General features: G+C 41.8%; 2 protein-coding genes across 5 annotated transcripts; both read right to left on the reverse strand.

Moving 5' to 3' along the window:
* Positions 1-15: 15 nt before the first annotated feature.
* LOC112556110 (UPF0489 protein C5orf22 homolog) lies at positions 16-9,540 on the reverse strand. Of its 4 annotated transcripts, XM_025224805.1 has the most exons (7): positions 9,402-9,540; positions 6,510-6,603; positions 4,686-4,862; positions 3,958-4,092; positions 3,667-3,728; positions 3,285-3,410; positions 16-1,183 (listed from the first exon to the last, which is right to left on the reverse strand). In XM_025224805.1, the coding sequence occupies exons 3-7, from the start codon at positions 4,828-4,830 to the stop codon at positions 29-31; spliced, it is 1,623 nt and encodes a 540-aa protein (XP_025080590.1). In that variant the 5' UTR covers positions 4,831-4,862; positions 6,510-6,603; positions 9,402-9,540; the 3' UTR covers positions 16-28. The 4 variants fall into 4 exon arrangements, with proteins under 4 accessions (XP_025080590.1, XP_025080598.1, XP_025080572.1 ...); XM_025224813.1 differs by lacking the exons at positions 6,510-6,603; positions 9,402-9,540 and adding an exon at positions 5,631-6,499 and having other exon boundaries at positions 3,958-4,089; XM_025224787.1 differs by lacking the exons at positions 6,510-6,603; positions 9,402-9,540 and adding an exon at positions 5,631-6,499.
* Positions 9,340-15,752, reverse strand: LOC112556103. The gene is made up of 3 exons (XM_025224777.1): positions 15,159-15,752; positions 14,092-14,214; positions 9,340-10,916 (listed from the first exon to the last, which is right to left on the reverse strand). Exons 1-3 carry the CDS (start codon positions 15,444-15,446, stop codon positions 9,558-9,560), a joined length of 1,770 nt encoding a protein of 589 aa, XP_025080562.1. The 5' UTR covers positions 15,447-15,752; the 3' UTR covers positions 9,340-9,557.
* Between the last annotated feature and the right edge of the window lie 668 nt (positions 15,753-16,420).

Consider the following 16,420-nt stretch of genomic DNA (forward strand, 5'->3'; position numbering starts at 1 on the left):
ACACACATGCATGTCTCATGTTACCAATTTATTTATTTCTGTTATGCCAACCTGTTTTGCCACCTAACAGGTTTTCATCATAATAGAAAGATTTGTCAGTGACATGTTTAAATGACTTCTGAAGTGCTGTGAGAATGTCATCTTCGATGATACTTGACAGATTCCATGGAGTGTAACCATCCCGGACTGATCGACATACAGTTACTACCTGTGGCTCAGCTGGCAGGTAAGAGAGGAGGGCTCCCAACTTGACTGTTCGATTAAGTCTTTCCTCAAGTGATGGCACATGAAACAACACTTGGGTATTTTCAGGAGTGTTAAACCCATGGCAAATGTGCATGCCATCGTCATAGAAATAATAGTTTGTAGGAGCAGTCTGTAAGCAGATGCCAACATAAGCCAGTGCCTGAAGCTGCTTGGTACTGAGATCCTCCAAAAGACGAATAAGAGTCTGCATCATGATATGGCTAACCCTGGGACCATAATCACACAGCAGATCTTGTATGCTATCTATCAGTCCTGGTATCATGTCCAGCATTGCTTTGTCAACATCAAAGTCACTGAGACAAGGTTTGACATCCTGATCATCTTCATAATCACATTTGTTTGTTAAAAAATGAAGAAGAATCTTAAGAAACAAACGATAAAACTTGTCAGAATAGTACTCTTGTGAAACCGTTTCTATACAGAACAGTTTCCAAATAATTTCTGAAAGGGTGTCTATGAATGTCTGGGAAAGGTTGGCTTGGTAAAGTGGCATGATGGAACTTTCACATCCGTAGTAATCTTCATCAATGTCTAGCAATAGTTTATCTTTGTCTGTAATCCACCCACCTCTCTGAAGAAGTTCTAAAGCCCTTGCTTCTGAGACTATTTCAACAACGCCCTTGAATCTTACAGAACACTGACTGCTCTCAATAGCAGGACTATCATCTATTGCTTCAATTTCTGCATTATGATTCCAGCATTCCATTTGTAATTTTCCATCTGTGTTTTGGTCATTACCTTCTGCATCTTTCTGCTGCCCGCAAACACACAACCCAGTGTATCGTTTGTCAGGTGGAGACAAAGTGTACCTTCCCACATACACATCATAGACCAGATGTTCATTTTCATGGTTTTCAGCATCCCATGGTGGCCACACCCAGATGTATCGACTGACCAGCCCTGTTAAAGCAGATGCCTGGAAAGTTGAGATGGTGATAAAGTGAGATTCATGTGCATCTGGCTTAACAAGTAGAAAAACTTTTGACAGAACACCTAAATATGCAAAACATAAAAGTAGAGAGTAGAATTTGGCAGAATTTCAACTCAAATTTTACGATAAATATGAGATGAAAGCAATTATTGCTAGAAGCATCAATGAGCCACATAGTTAATAAAAATAAGATTACTTTTAGCTGCATTTAAAGAGTAAATTCATACATGCATACACACAGGCAAATTCTAATATGCAGCTACAAAGCCAATGTATCCTTTTAAATGCTGGGAAGTAGATAAGTATATTGTGCATTAAAACATCATTACATTGTGTTGAAAAAACTTTATAGCACAATGATCCATTTAAACAACTCAATTAAGGTGCTGAGTAGAGGCTTTCAGCTTGATTGGACTTTGGTAGCAGATGGTAAATCCACTAACAGGTGTTGTGTTGTGAATAGTGAGTTCTATCACTGCAAGGTGTGTAGAAGAGGGGTAGACAGTCATAGAAAAAATATATAAACTAAGGTGACCAGACGTTTCGGTAGTGAAAGCAGGATACATGCTGATCATGGTGTCGTCACTGACAAAAAGCGCAGAAAAAAGTAAAAAGTGGCCAGGGGCGATGGGTAAATTAGGAGACATTTGAAATTATTAATCAAACAGTGATAGACAAAAGCCAAAACCAAAGGCACGGATGCGAATCAATGTACGGTAATCAGATTTTTAAATACAAGCATTGAATGACTTTTTAGATGAAAGCGTGACATTTTATGAGCAGGCAGGACACACAGTCAAAGTCAGGACTGTCCAGCCTATATTGGGATGCCTGATCACCTTATATATACAGTGAAGACGATCACTACAGATGACCATAATGCCATGTGCTCATGAAGTTCATGTGCTCATGATGGGCAAGGAAAAGGCAATCCAGTAGCTTGCTAGATTGAACTTGTTGCACTTTAGGGTCATCACCATCACCTAACAAGGATTCAATGATGAAGAAAATGTTGATATCGTGCTCAAGGATGTCATCAAGTAGATCATTCTTGCTTACAGCATTCACAGACCAAATAGAAACACCATCAAAATCTCCTGGTACATACAGATCACCATACGAGAATGAAGGTGTGATCACTAAGTCTTGAAGAAGGTTGATTCAGGAGGTGATTGTTAAGATGACACTTCTCCAAACCACCCCTGTGACCCCCCCTCCTGGATGTGCAATGATGAAGAGGGCAAGTGACTGGCAGATCCATGGCTGCAGAGGAAGTAGTGGTGGAGAAGCAAAGACACAGAAGAAAAAGTTCATGGCAGTAAGGCGAGCAAATCTGTAGATCTACCATTGCAAGGACCAGTAGAACCAGAGTAAAACATTTAAAAAAATCAAAAATGTATCCAGCAGGACCAAATATCATCTGCACCAATAATGATAAGTGCCAAATCGAACACAACAGCAACACAAAAGTGTATATAAACATACAGTGGAACCTCGGTTAGCGAATGCCTCGGATAGCGAATATTTCAGATAACAAACAGAAATGTCATTTAAAATTTGTCTCGGATAGTGAACAAAATTTCGGATAACGAACAGCCACATGAACATGACCGACCAGCATGTCATCATTCGCGCTCGAGACACAGTTACGATCGGTTGTTCCTTATCTGTGCGCATCATTCTTATTTAGTGATTTTTGTTTAAATGCTTTCGTTAATGTTTTTGTGTTTATTTAACTCCATTTATATTGCATTATAACTGTTCTCATTGAAAAAATACCTATATAGCCTGTAACTTTCAAATATTAGCGAGTCAACAGGGGCTGGGAACCAATTAAATCTACTTCCTTTTATTTCTTATGGAAAAAATTGTTTCGGATAACGAACAACTTTCCAGAACAGATTGTGTTCGTTAACCGAGGTTCCACTGTATATGAAAACACACCTGGCATTCAAACACACACACACTTATTCAGATACCCACACACACACACCCACTGTGCTCCTAGTTTCACACAGATGTGCTAATACATAGTGCATAGGTGGAGGCTACATTTGAGTGAGCAAAGTTATTAAATAAGACTCACTGAGATGAAAACATCATTGCTCTGCATCATCTTTATCACTTCTGACTTGTTGTGAGGGAAGCGAAATTGGGGGATGATAGGCACAATTGGGGGAATGGCTCCATCAGAATGACCATCAATATGAAGCTGCAATGTAAAAATAACTATGAAAACAAATAGATGGATTGACTAAATCAGATCCTAGAAATAACAAGTCTTCATTTTTCAAAATAGCATATTTACGAAAATCATGTAAGACATTAGAAATATTAACCATCTACAAAGATATAAGTACATACATATATTAAAACATCAAAAAAGTTATTTTAACTGAAATTGAAATATATGACACTCAGCAGATGACATTTATTTTTTGCAGTATTGCTGGCTTTGCTTTGCTTACCAGAGTGTTCCCATGTGGAGAAAGAAATCCTAGTTTCACTGCATCATACCAGTGTTTCAGAACTGAAAACGATATTAGACAAAACACAAATACAGAATAACTCATCTAATGCAAAAAATATAATTTATCTCTATTTACTCTAGTGCTGATGCTGATTAAATGCAAATATATACAGACAAACAAATAAGAGACTGAGGATGAGACATTTTCACATTACAGATAGAATTTTACTTCACCCATCTTCAAGAAGTTTCATTTTATCTCCTTTAAAAAATGCTCCACTTCACCTACCTTCAAAATGTTCCTCAACGACAAAGACTGGAATAAAAGGCTGCTGAAGTTTCTGCAGAATGTCAGCTGTATGGTAACCTCTGATTAACTTCTTTGGTTGCAGCCTTGCTATATTTGGCTCTTGGGGTAAACCTTCTAAAAGCAATGAACAGCAATGATAGGACAATCAAACTCCTTATGACCTTTTATTTTATTAGAAGAAGGAAACATACTTTGGTACATTTTCATATTTCTAACTTGCACTAGTTGTATCCAGTCCTATGTGTCACCCCACCAGCCCAACCCATTACAGTAATTTTCTGCTGCAAACAATTATTATTAAAAGGCACCAACTGCTAATGATGATAAATTCATTTAACGAGACATACATCCTACCTCTTACAGATTCACCCAAGCACACTTTTTTCAAATGACTTGGTTAGCTTTCCTGCAAGATATTAATTCCTCAGATTTTAGTAACCCTACAAGCCTTCGATCAGAGGTGAAATATGTGATTTCAGCTTCCCTCTGTCTGTATAACCTGGATGATGTAAATGAATCTTTGTTCAATCAGAAGAATATCATAGATCTCAGTTTTCTGTACAATTGATATTCAGAGGACTGCATCTCATAAAGGAAGCTGTTTGCTCAGATTTTGGTAATAAGTAGTGAATTAATTCCTTATCATTTGGGGGGAAAAAAATACTTAAGTGGGTTTTAAGTTCTTTTATCAATAAAACCATGTTCACCATTCTTGCTGAAGTGCGGCACATCTGAAAGTTCCAGAGTTTCAGAAAGACTGAGAAGCATTGCTGCTACACTGGCACATACTAGCATTATTACAACGCATCGCCATCTCTTCTTTTTTAAAAATCTTCTTCGTGTCAGCAGCATTTGTGTCTTTCATGAACTAAAAAAAACTTTACCTGCAAATGAGAAATCATAGAGCAACAAAACAGCAAAAATATCAAAACGCAAAGGAAATATTTTATCTTTGATGGTAATAAATTAACTACATTGTTTCATCAGTCATGCAGTGTTTCTGATTATTATCTGAAGGCTTCAGCCAGGTCTTCCTTAATAGACGAGTAGACTTAAATGTCTGAAATAATACTAAAGTGTTCTAAAGACTCATGAATGTATAGTCTTTGATAAAAATTTCTGATTCCACTATTACAGGCGTTATTGATGAAAGCACAAAATAAAAAATGTTTAACATTTCAAGAGCAGAGTTATAAGATTTGCACATATGACACAGCCAATAATAGTGATCCTTTTAAAAAATCTGGTTGAAGAATGGCTAAAGATTGCATGCACACATATTATCCTTCGAGAAAAACAAAAGTATGGTTTTAAGTAGCAGTGAAAACAAACAGTATTGAAAAAAAAAAACTCCAAAGTGGGACAGGCAACCCAGACATTCTAAAAACATCAAGCTGAGGATACATCCAGCCATAAAAACTATAGCTGAAGATACACATCTATATAAGCCTTTGTTTGCTGCCATCTACACCCACGTACGCAGGTTTAAAAAATAAACTAAAAGCTTTTGGCTTAATCCATTATAGTCACCGATTCATGTAATATCGAGCAAACCCAATGATTATCATATATATTAATACGAGGAGTAGGGCACGGGTAAAAAAAAACGGAGGGGGGGACCTTTATATTAAGGCAGCGTTGCCGTTACTTACCTTTATTTTACTTTTCCTTTGCCAAAAGAGATGTTGGACCTACTTTCGTGTACACATTCGTGTACAAAGGTGTTACAAACGCAAAATATTGTTTGTGAGTAGTGAGAATACCATACATTAATTATTACTAATTTATTAATTAATATTACAATTCTGGAAATCATCCACCGCCAAGATACCTAACTGATAACTAATTTGCCAAGACGTAATTTTAACAATGTGCATATCTATTACTTGAAATGATGTGACAACAATAGGAATAAGGCAAGAAAATTGGCCCATTCACAAACAATAATCCTTGATGAGCGTCTGCTCTCGAAGATGTTTGTATCAGCCAAGGGAGGCTATTCCAATCAACAAGGTTTGCTAGCTTCCCCTGCTGCAGCTTGTTGGTAGATGGTTGTGTAGTGACAACTATTGTATAGCTAGATTCTTCCGATAACATTTAAATTTTAATGAAAAGTATTATATTAAAATTTCACTATGCACAGTTTAGCAAGTTTAGCCAGTGTCCAATCGGTAGCAACACGGAAGAAAGTGAAGCGCATTCATCTCTAAATGCCTGTATTTGGAAAGCATTGCGCTAAATGGCAAAGTGGGAGTGCGCGCTTTCCTTCGACGGTACTGGGAGTCTGCCAAGGCTGCCCTTTGTCCCCTTCGCTGTTTTGAGAGAATCATGCGAGGTACATTGCATGAGCAACACACCATGATGAGTAGCAGACTCTCACAGACAGACTCGCCGTCAGTGCCAGCAGATTGGGGACGGATGTATCAGCATGGGCAAAAACAAAGCAATGGTGAACACGGTCGGACAAGGAATTAAAAGCAGAGATCGACATGAACAGCGTAAAGCTTGATGAGGCGCAGAGTTTACAATACCTGGATGGAGCGCTCTCAAAGTATGGCAGTTGTGTAGCGGATTGTCGTCATGGAATAACAACAGCTACGGCAGCGATGGCGAGGCCGACAAGATCTATGACAGCAGAGTACAAGCTTTGAAACGAAATTTAAGCTGTCCCACTGTCACGTTGTAGATTTGCATCTAGATTCTAGAACAGTGATGGCGAACCTATGGCAACGTGGCACGCGAAACGATTTTGTGTGGCACGCGACGACGCTGATGGATTTTTAAAAATTTCAAATTATCATAAGTAATAGCCTTCAATTTTTCAGAAAACTGTAAATAATATTAAAGAAGTGATGTTGGATCATATTCCACATAATTTTTTCATATTATTTTTATTAACTTGGGTATCATATGATATAGCGTTTCTATAGCGGCGTCATTAAGTAGACCGACTTGGCACGCAGCAATTTTTATTTTATTTTTATTTTATTTTATTGCTTTGAAATTGAAATAATTGGCACTCGGACTGAAAAAGGTTCGCCCTCACTGTTCTAGAATGTTCAGCACTGTAGTAGTAGTAATGTACAAGGTAGAGTATCTTTGTTGCGACAAAGTAAAACGTCTTGTTGCGACAATGTAGAATGTCTTTGTTGCTTTGCATCTAGACTCTAGAATGTTCTGCATCTAGATTCTACAATGTTCAACACTGTAGTAATGTATGAAGTAAAATATCTTTGTTGCGACAAAGTAGAATGTCTTTGTTGCTTTGTATCTAGACTCTAGAATGTTCTGCATCTAGATTCTACAATGTTCAACACTGTAGTAATGTACGAAGTAAAATATCTTTGTTGCGACAAAGTAGAATGTCTTTGTTGCGAGGGAGATCTAGCATGTTCGAGGGTAGAGAAAATAAGTAGCGGGGCTGACAGTGGTGTGGACCTTTTGTGAATTTGGAAGAGAGAGAGAGAAGTTAGGCCAGCCGTCGAGTGAAACTGAATTAAAAACTTCAGTGTGGAAATTCGATCTTTGTGTTGTTTCTGGTACGACAGCCCACTCTACTAGCCATCAGACACTGACGTGTTGATACACTGTGTTGTTGTATATCCCGTTGACCGAAACAGAGAAGATTCTGGCATTCGAGATGAAATTCTGCGCGTGGAGGAATTTAGGGCCCTGCGCTTTGATGAGCAGTGAACTAATCATCCCCGTTCCTCACCTCGCAGACCATTGTTCACCGAAAGGTGTTCGAGTTCTGACTGCGTTTTTCTCTCCTTGCAAATCCTCACCACAGAAACTCCTTCGCCGAAAGTTGCTCAGATCCTGCCTGGACGAGCAGTAATTACCTCCCATAACTTTCTGTTTCGTTTTAAGAGAAAGGCTAATGATTATACTGTTAGAACAGAATTAGAGCAAGCATTAAGGTAGTCAGAGAGCTACTGTTAGTAGGCATATGTCGTACCAGAAAGTAGAGTAAATAAACTTTGTTCTGTGTGTTAGCTGGTGTGAATACCGTCATCTCTTGTCCGCGTAACTGGATAGTAAGGTATAAATGGACTTTTGTTTTCCCTCTGTGAACATCTACATCCATAACACACGATGGTAGGCGAGAATCCTTCAAAAACACGCTGAAGAGTACGTACTTTATAGTAAAATGTTGCAAAGTAGTGCAGTATAAATTAGTTTAGTCCTTGTTACTCCTCGAGGAGCGTAGGGCACAACAACACCTCGCCAGTGGACCCGCTTTGGGGCTTCTCCTCCCTCAGTTGGGCCCATGTGGTTCCGACGTCCTTTGCCTCGCTCTCTACTGTTCTTTTCCAAGTCTGCTTTGGTCTCCCAACTCTCTTCTTCCCCTGAGGGTTCCAGTCAAGTGCCTGCCTGGCAATGGTGTCAGCTGGTTTGTACAGGGTGTGTCCTATCCAGACCCATTTGTGCTTTTTGATGTCTTGGCTAGTGGCATTCTCGTTGATTCTTTTCGACAAGCTGCTTTTGGAGATTTTTCAGGCCATCTTATTCCCAGAATATGGCGTAGGCATCGGTTGGTAAAGGTGTGGAGCTTGTTGCTGATGGCGTTTGTCATTCACCAGGTTTCAGAACCATACAGTAAAAGCCTTCACTTGAAGCTAGATTGGGAGTTCCTGCTTGTTGTGGATTCTTATCACTTCGGTCTTCTTTCTGTTGACCTTTAAGCCAGTCTTCTTTGCTTCCTCTGCTAGCTTACTCAGTTCGGTTTGTGCATGTTGCTGCCGATGAGGTAGGAGACTAATGTCATCTGTAAAGTCCTCTAGCTATTTGGTGATGGTTCACTGGATACCGGTGTTGTTGTCTTGCGCATAATCCAGTCTGTGATCATCAGGAGGATTGTCGGTGATAATATGCAACCCTGTTTCACGCCTGTCACAGTAGAAATAAACTGATCTAAAACTAGTAAACGAGACTGGTGGTACACCCGACTTGGGAACTTCAAGCCTCCACTCTGGAAACGCAATCAGAGGAACGAACTGATGCTAGCTCCACTCGTTAATTTGGGTGTCGTGAATAGCTCGGTCCAGCTACATCTTATTACGATTTTAGTGTGCAAAGAAGTTAATTGAGTCCAATAAAAAAAAACACAGTCCTCTTTTTTAATTTATCCTGTCCATGTCAAACTGCAATACAATCATAAAATAGACATAACTTTCTTTGTACACAAAGAATTTGTGTTAGAAGTACTACGAAATAAAAATAAAATAAGAAAAATGATTCTATTAAGGATTAAACGATTCAGTGTCTTTTGCATAGCTGCACAATATCTTAATTTTGTGCAATATTTTCTCTTTTTATATTATTTATCATTTTAATGTGCAACTCATGAATTTCGCATTATTTTAATCCGATATTTTAAAGCCAAAGGCCTACACAGTTTAGTGTGGTTCAGCACATTTTACCTCTCGTTTGCTGGTGCAGTTTGCTATGAGTGAGCAGTGTTGTCTCTCATTTTCAGACGCACTACATCAGGCATGATGGCAGAACATCGACCAAAAAAAATTTTTTAAATTATTATTTAATAGACTTTAGGAGCTGTGTTTATGTGGAGCTTATCATCAATGCCTGTCAGGCCAGCCAGGTCGTCCACCCAACAAATTCTGATCATAAACAACTGAGTCTTCGTCCACACCCGTAAAATGCCGTCTAACCAACCAGAGAATGCTTCTCTCGATGTGGCGGAAGTGTGACCTGGGTGTGTACCCGTCACGCACCGAGCGACAGATGGACACCAGCTGAGGCTGGACGGGAAATTTCGCCAACATATCTCCAAGAAGTCTTGTCGTGGAGAACACTTCCGCTCCGGTCGGAGAATGAAACAGAACGATGGTTCGGTTGGGACGGTTGTAGCCCACACAGACGACCATACCTTCGGCAGGATCGAATCCGTCTGTCAGCACCGACTCCGGCAGACAAATGCCGACTTCAGCTAGAACTTTCAGCTGCTTCGAGTTCAGTTGAGCAAGAAGATTCACGAGGTCCTGCAAGATTGTTTCTAATTTCTCTGTTGTTTTGCACGTGCAAGCCAGAAGCCCCCTCCTTTTCAAATCTTGAACCAGGTCACCCGTGAGGTTGAGAAGTTGACGGCGGCGGATGAGGGCGCAGGTGTGATTGCGGCAATAACTTGCAGGTGAAACGCTGCGCACCGCGTTGACGAGGGAGTTGAAGAAAGCGTCGGCGAGGTGCTCGTGCAGGGTGGAGGAGGGGCAGAACAGCTGGCTCACCAGTAGGGACACCTGGTCCACCGTCTGTTCGGGCACCCCAGCAACAAGCAGCGGGGTCAGGGCCGCCTCGCAGCCGTAGAAATCTTCGTCGATGTCGAGGATGAGTGGATCGTCAACGCTCAACCACGGTGCCGCGCCGCTCTCTGTCACGTGACGAGACAGCAGCTCAGTAGCTTTGCTCGCGGTCGTGATTTCCAAGACAACGTGATGCCCCACGTGACACATCTGGCGTGGGACAGTAATGTTCGAGAAGGCCCGTTGTTCGCGAACGTAATGATGGTCTGTCCAGATACACTGATCGAGTTCATCAATACATGCGCACAGGCGTATATCTGATTCGGAGCTTTGGCTATCCTGCTGTTCAAAGTCCTCTTCCATTACGTCTGCATCGTCGGTCTTCATCTGTGGTTCGGGACGTTGTCCTCGATTTAGGCTTTGAAACAAGAGCCTCCTTCGTCGAGGTTCTTCTCCAGGGGTGTCGGAATGGATTGCACTTTGAACTTGCCCTGCTTTTAGAACCGATTCTTTCAAACCGTGAAGGCTCTCTGACGCGGAATCTGCCAAGGGGGTGTGTATGATGCCCAAGTCCACCTCTACTCGAAGATGCTGATTGGGCAGTGACCGGACGAGTGATGTGTCCCACGGAGGTACAATCCAGATGTAGCGGTCAATCAGTCGTGTCAAGACCGCGCTCTGAAATTTATGAATTAGTTCCGTGTGAGGGTGGCAGGCTTTATAACGACCAGTATCTTATAGTTACTTTGACAGTGCTTGTGAAATCCACAATGTGAACAAAACAATTACAACAGGACTTGGAATCTGAATATATGTGTAGCTGGCATTGACTTAACCAGAAAATGACACGCTGCGTTTTCTCATTCTCATGCTTTCTTTCTCTATTCCTATCTCCTTTACACACATGAGTGCACACACACATACATACACAGATATATATTGCAATCTAAGACTGTTTCGGTGAACTAAACATCTGTTCTTATTACGTCCAGCAGTTGCAGCGGTGTTTACCGGAAGTAGAGTGTAACACAGCGGTTCTCAACCTTTTACATGTGACGACCCCCCTGACGAACACCGGTACGTCCGCGACCCCTTAGCCGGCTAGGTCGGTGGAAGAGCGGGGGGGGGGGGGGGGGGAGCTTTAGCTAACCTCGAACGCCGCGTCGAGGAATCAATGCAATTCAAACAGACGGAAGAACAAAGTTCGTATCTGCAAGAAGTATAACTGTTAATGAAATTTTACTAAAGCTAATAAATTATTTTTATTGGACAGTCACTTTGATTAATGAGAGGTTGAGCCTGCTTGCTGTTGCATAGAGAAGCGAACCTGGGTGCGATGTTCGTACCCACTGCTATTCGCAACTCAGCCTCTGCATCCACACGATTTCTGTATTTCGACTTCAGTGCTGCCAATGCTGAAAATCCTTGCTCACACATATAAGTGAAGTTGAAAATGGCAGCAGAACTTCATTGCTTTCTCAGAAAGGAGAGGATATTCACCGTTGATGCTAATCCAGAATGTTGGCACTGGTGTTGTTTGGAAGACCATTTTCAGGGATTGGTCACTCGAAAGGTCGATGAGCTGCTCTTCTTCTTGCGTGGACAACCGCTTGTGCTAGGATCAGCCAGAAATGATTACGAATCCAATCGTATTTAGTCACATCAATTTCAGCGAACATAATGCTGAAACCTTTCTTGCAGTCCGTTTAGATGGGCAATAATTACATTCTTCACCTGATCAAGATTCAAGTTGTCACCTTGCACTTACACAAGCACGGAAAACATATCAAAAATATTTCTTGGCGTATCTTTTGCGTCCACAACGAAATTTTTCGGACGAAGCATTCATCTTGTCAGTTGTTTGTAATATGGTGGTGTCCTTCCCTTGCATAGAAGTATTCACAAAGTTCAGCTTCTCAAATATGTCAGATAAATATGCCATTAGCAGCAGCCATCGGTCGTTCTTAAGCAGGTCAGCCTTGTTGAAAGAGTTCTCCTTCAGAAACACCCACAATTCTTCCGCAAATTCAAAGACTCTTGCGAGAGCTTTTCCACGCGACAACCACCTTGATTCGCAGTAATAGAGCAAGGCATCATAGTCGGCTGCCATGTCTTGACATATAAGAGAAACAGGCGAGATCTGGCAGAACTGTTCTTTACAAAGTTCACCATTTTTATGACATCTGTTAGCACTGTGTTCAACTCAACACTCAAATCTTTGGAAGCTGAACTTCACGGTGGATCATGCAGTGAGTCCAAACTACATCTGGAGCAACCCTTTTTAATAAGAGATTGCAACCCTTGTTTCTTTCCAGCCATTGCAGGGGCGCCATCTGTGCACAAGCCGACGCAGGAACTCCAGGAATGCCTTGGTCCTTAAGGAAGTCATCGACAATCCCAAAAAAATCTTGGGCTGTTGCTCTGCGTTCAATTTTCTTGCAAAATAAAAAAGTCTTCCAGAAAAGAGTATTTTCCCACACGTAACGAATGTAAGCAATCAATGCGAGTCACCTGCAGTGTCAGTAGCTTCATCTAACTGCAAAGCAAAATTTTTGCTTTTTATACGACTGATCAACTGGTCAGACACTTCTTCAGATATCTCAGTTATTCTTCGGCGAACTGTGTCATTTGACAAAGGAATGGCTTGCAGTTGCGTAGCAGCATCTTCTCCTATCATGGTCCGTACAATGTCCATTGCTGCAGCCAGTATTAATGACTCTCCGATCGTATGTGCTTTTTTGTTTTGAGCAATGCGATAGGAAACTTGATACGAAGCCATCAAAGCTTTCTTAGGAATTGATGTATGTGAGACAAATGTTTTTTTGTCTCTTTTGTATTCTTGCAATTTTCGTTCAAAAAATTCGAGAGGTTTGCAAGCTAATTCCGCATGCTGAGTTTCCAAATGGCGCCGTAGTTTGCTTGGCTTCATACTCTCTGGAGCTAATATTGCGAGGCAAACAACACACTGTGGCCGTTCTTTACCATCAAACAATAATGTTTGTAAAACAGTTTTCAAGTATTCATTGTCATACTTTCTTACTTTCGTAGCAGGCCTTTCTGGTTTTTCATCGGCTCCAGCACCCAAAACTTGCACATCGCTCGTTTCTTCACTTTTTCTTTTCAAAAAAACCACCGCAGTCAGTTCCTTTTCGCAGCACAAATTTATCCATGGCTATCTTCTTCAGAACAAACACGTGTACTTTGCATCCAAAATTTTGATTAAAACTGCTGTCTTTATCCAGTCGCAGCGCATTGTCTGGTCATGGCCTTCTGTCAGGGACCTATAGAGTACTAGGACTGAGCAGTGCGAATGAAAGGGTGTGAATGATGGACGTTTCCTGAATGCGTGCCTTTTAGATGTTTAAAAACAAAGAGAGAGGTATGACTGGAGAGGGAGAGGTAGTCAGCGATGAGAGATTGGGGGGAGAGAGGGCAAAAGGTGAGAGGAGGGAGATTGGAGACTTAATTGTTTAGAGGGGATTGTGTTTTGAGTTTTGGAAGTGAGAAGTCACTGCATTGCCGAGACAGTGTACTTGAATAGGGAGAAGAGATTTGGAGTTTGAGCCCCCGCACCACTCGGTTACACAATGTAAACTAATTTCACTAATACCGGTATAAGAAACTTTTTTTAAAAAATGACCACCTTCGCGACCCCCTTGTAGGCACGTCGCGACCCCCCAGGGGGTCGCGACCCACAGGTTGAGAACCGCTGGTGTAACAGCTTGAGAAACGTTCGAAACTCATGTTTCATACCCACAGAGCTCAGCTCATGCTTTAGTCAGTTTAGTGCTGACACTTCTAGTGAGGTTAGTTTACAGTATTCAGACTGACACATCTCGTGGGACTGGCTTACAAAGATGAAGACGTCGTTCTCCTGCATGAGGCGATGCCATTCCTCTGGACGAGGCCAGACAAAGACAGGCAGGTGGTCTGTCAATATAGGCGGAGCAGCGTCTGAGTGGCCATCGATGTGAAACTGAAAAATAAAAAGATGGAGGTTTCTTTTTTACTTTTTGAAAAACACAATCTTTTAAATAAAACAGGTGTCATATTTTTGCAAGAGTGTACCTTTTGAGAGAGTACGCCTACGAAAGGTTGTACACAAAGGTTGATATGTTTTGGTCTGGAGTACCTTTCAGGCTTATTCTTTTTAAATATTATGTGTGGCTCTACTACACAGCGCATTTGGACAACGATGTCAGTGAGTAGTGAGTGAGTGACAGACAGTGAGTGAAAGAGAACGACAGAGACGTATGGCGGGTAAATAAGTCTACAATAAATTTCACATCTTTCTAATATTGTTTTCGTATACCGGTGTGTATGCGTTATATGTTCTTGAAAATATCAGGTCCTATATTTTGAATGAAAGGTAGAACTATACTATACTAGTCCCGCTGTTTATTAACAGGTGAAAATGATAATTCCAGTGCTGCAGATCAGTGACACTCGGAAATGTTCACACCGAAAACATGAAAGTGCTAAAAGTACAACAGGGTGGTTCCGGCATCCCCCATTATCCACTCCGCAAAATAGCTGAGCATCGCTCGGGTTGTCGAACCAGATAGACACACCTTCCTTACAGAATAAGAAGAAAAGAGAAAAATAAGGAAAGAGTGCAACTAGGAACCTCTGTGCCACACTTAACACGAACTTGTATTACTGAGCTGCTTGCAGACGATTTTTTTCCCAGTTAACTACTAAAACGAGGCTGGTGTATACAAGGCTTCCGGTTTAGTCACATTCATTGTTTAGGCTCGCTGAGACTAACAGAGGCTAAGCGTTGGTCTCGGCAGACATTCCCCTGGACAATAACATACATGGTCAACCATTCGGTCATTGCACTCTGTGACAGAACCAACAAGCATTCTACTCAATCTCTCATTTTCTCTCTCTTGCCCAGCACGTTGACCAGTCACTCACCAGCGTGTTGCCTTGTTGCCGTACAATGCCTTTGTCTGCGGAAGAGAACCAGTACGGAATGACCTCATGATGTTCCTCCACCACAAACACAGCACACTTCTGGAAGAGTCTTTTTCTGGGGACCCTCTTGCTCTGGTCACGCTGGACTTGGACCGGAAGTTTAGGGACCTGGGATTCTGACCTTGAACTCTTCTCGGACCTTTGACTGACCTCGGCAGTGTCCTGCCTCAACAAACTGACCGCCTGCGCAAGAAGCGGCATGCAGCTGTGGGCAAGGGCCTCGTGCATGCAGTTCACATGGTCTTCTGCTTGAGAGACACTTGGACGGGTGACTGCCGCATGTAGTCTTGTACACCAACCACGCCGTCAACAAGCAGCACAGCACGCACAGCACCTTCCGCCACTTCAACAAAGAGCAAGGGTGAGACATACTCAAGCTGTCTTCGCCAGATGGCCTGCAGTTCGCTGCCAATGTTCCCGAGGTAGTCCAGCGACTTCACTCTCAGGCTTTGCGCTGACCGCCGCCGCTGAAATCAGTTATGAAAGCTCCAGCAGGTATCATTGGACCGACGATAGTGTGGTATTAACGGACCGGGGTTTCTGAACGACAAAGAGGCGGATGTGTGTTCAGACGAGAGACCGAGGACTAGCGAGGAATTAGTCTGTTATCTGGACAGCACACCGAAGCGATCGGAAATCCCAGGCGCCATTGGCTGAAGATCTAATGACTTGAGCATTCAACACAGAGCATCACCAATCATGTCCACTCTGGGGGAGACCCACTTCCGTGGCGACTCTGACATGCTAATTGTTTCTTGCTCTTGGTCAGCTTGATGGGTTTATTGCGTATTAGTTAATAAACTTGTTAACGAGGGCTTTGTTAGATATCACTATTACTGCCGAACTTGTTAATGAGGGGCTTGCTGTGTATCGGTATAATTGCCGAACCTGTTAATGGAGAAGAATTATGTCAAATACAATTAACGCATGTACAGCAAACAGTACAAAGTTTAGAATATCAGGGAATTCGATTTCAAAAACAGTCACTTCGTGGTACAACAAGTCAGCCTTGACTATTATGGCTTTCAAGATTAGTGGATCCGTATTGATAAGTAATGAGCAGCGAAAGTGCGTATCTGTAGCAGCAAGGATCTCAGGCTGCTAATCCGTTTATGTAAAGATGCGGACCAGCGAAACCTCTTAATTAAGAACTATCTTTCACTCAAACTGTGTTTCTTAGTTCGCTTGGTCTGCTCTACTTC

This window comes from Pomacea canaliculata, linkage group LG1, assembly GCF_003073045.1.
Source record: "Pomacea canaliculata isolate SZHN2017 linkage group LG1, ASM307304v1, whole genome shotgun sequence".
Lineage (NCBI taxonomy): Eukaryota > Metazoa > Mollusca > Gastropoda > Architaenioglossa > Ampullariidae > Pomacea > Pomacea canaliculata.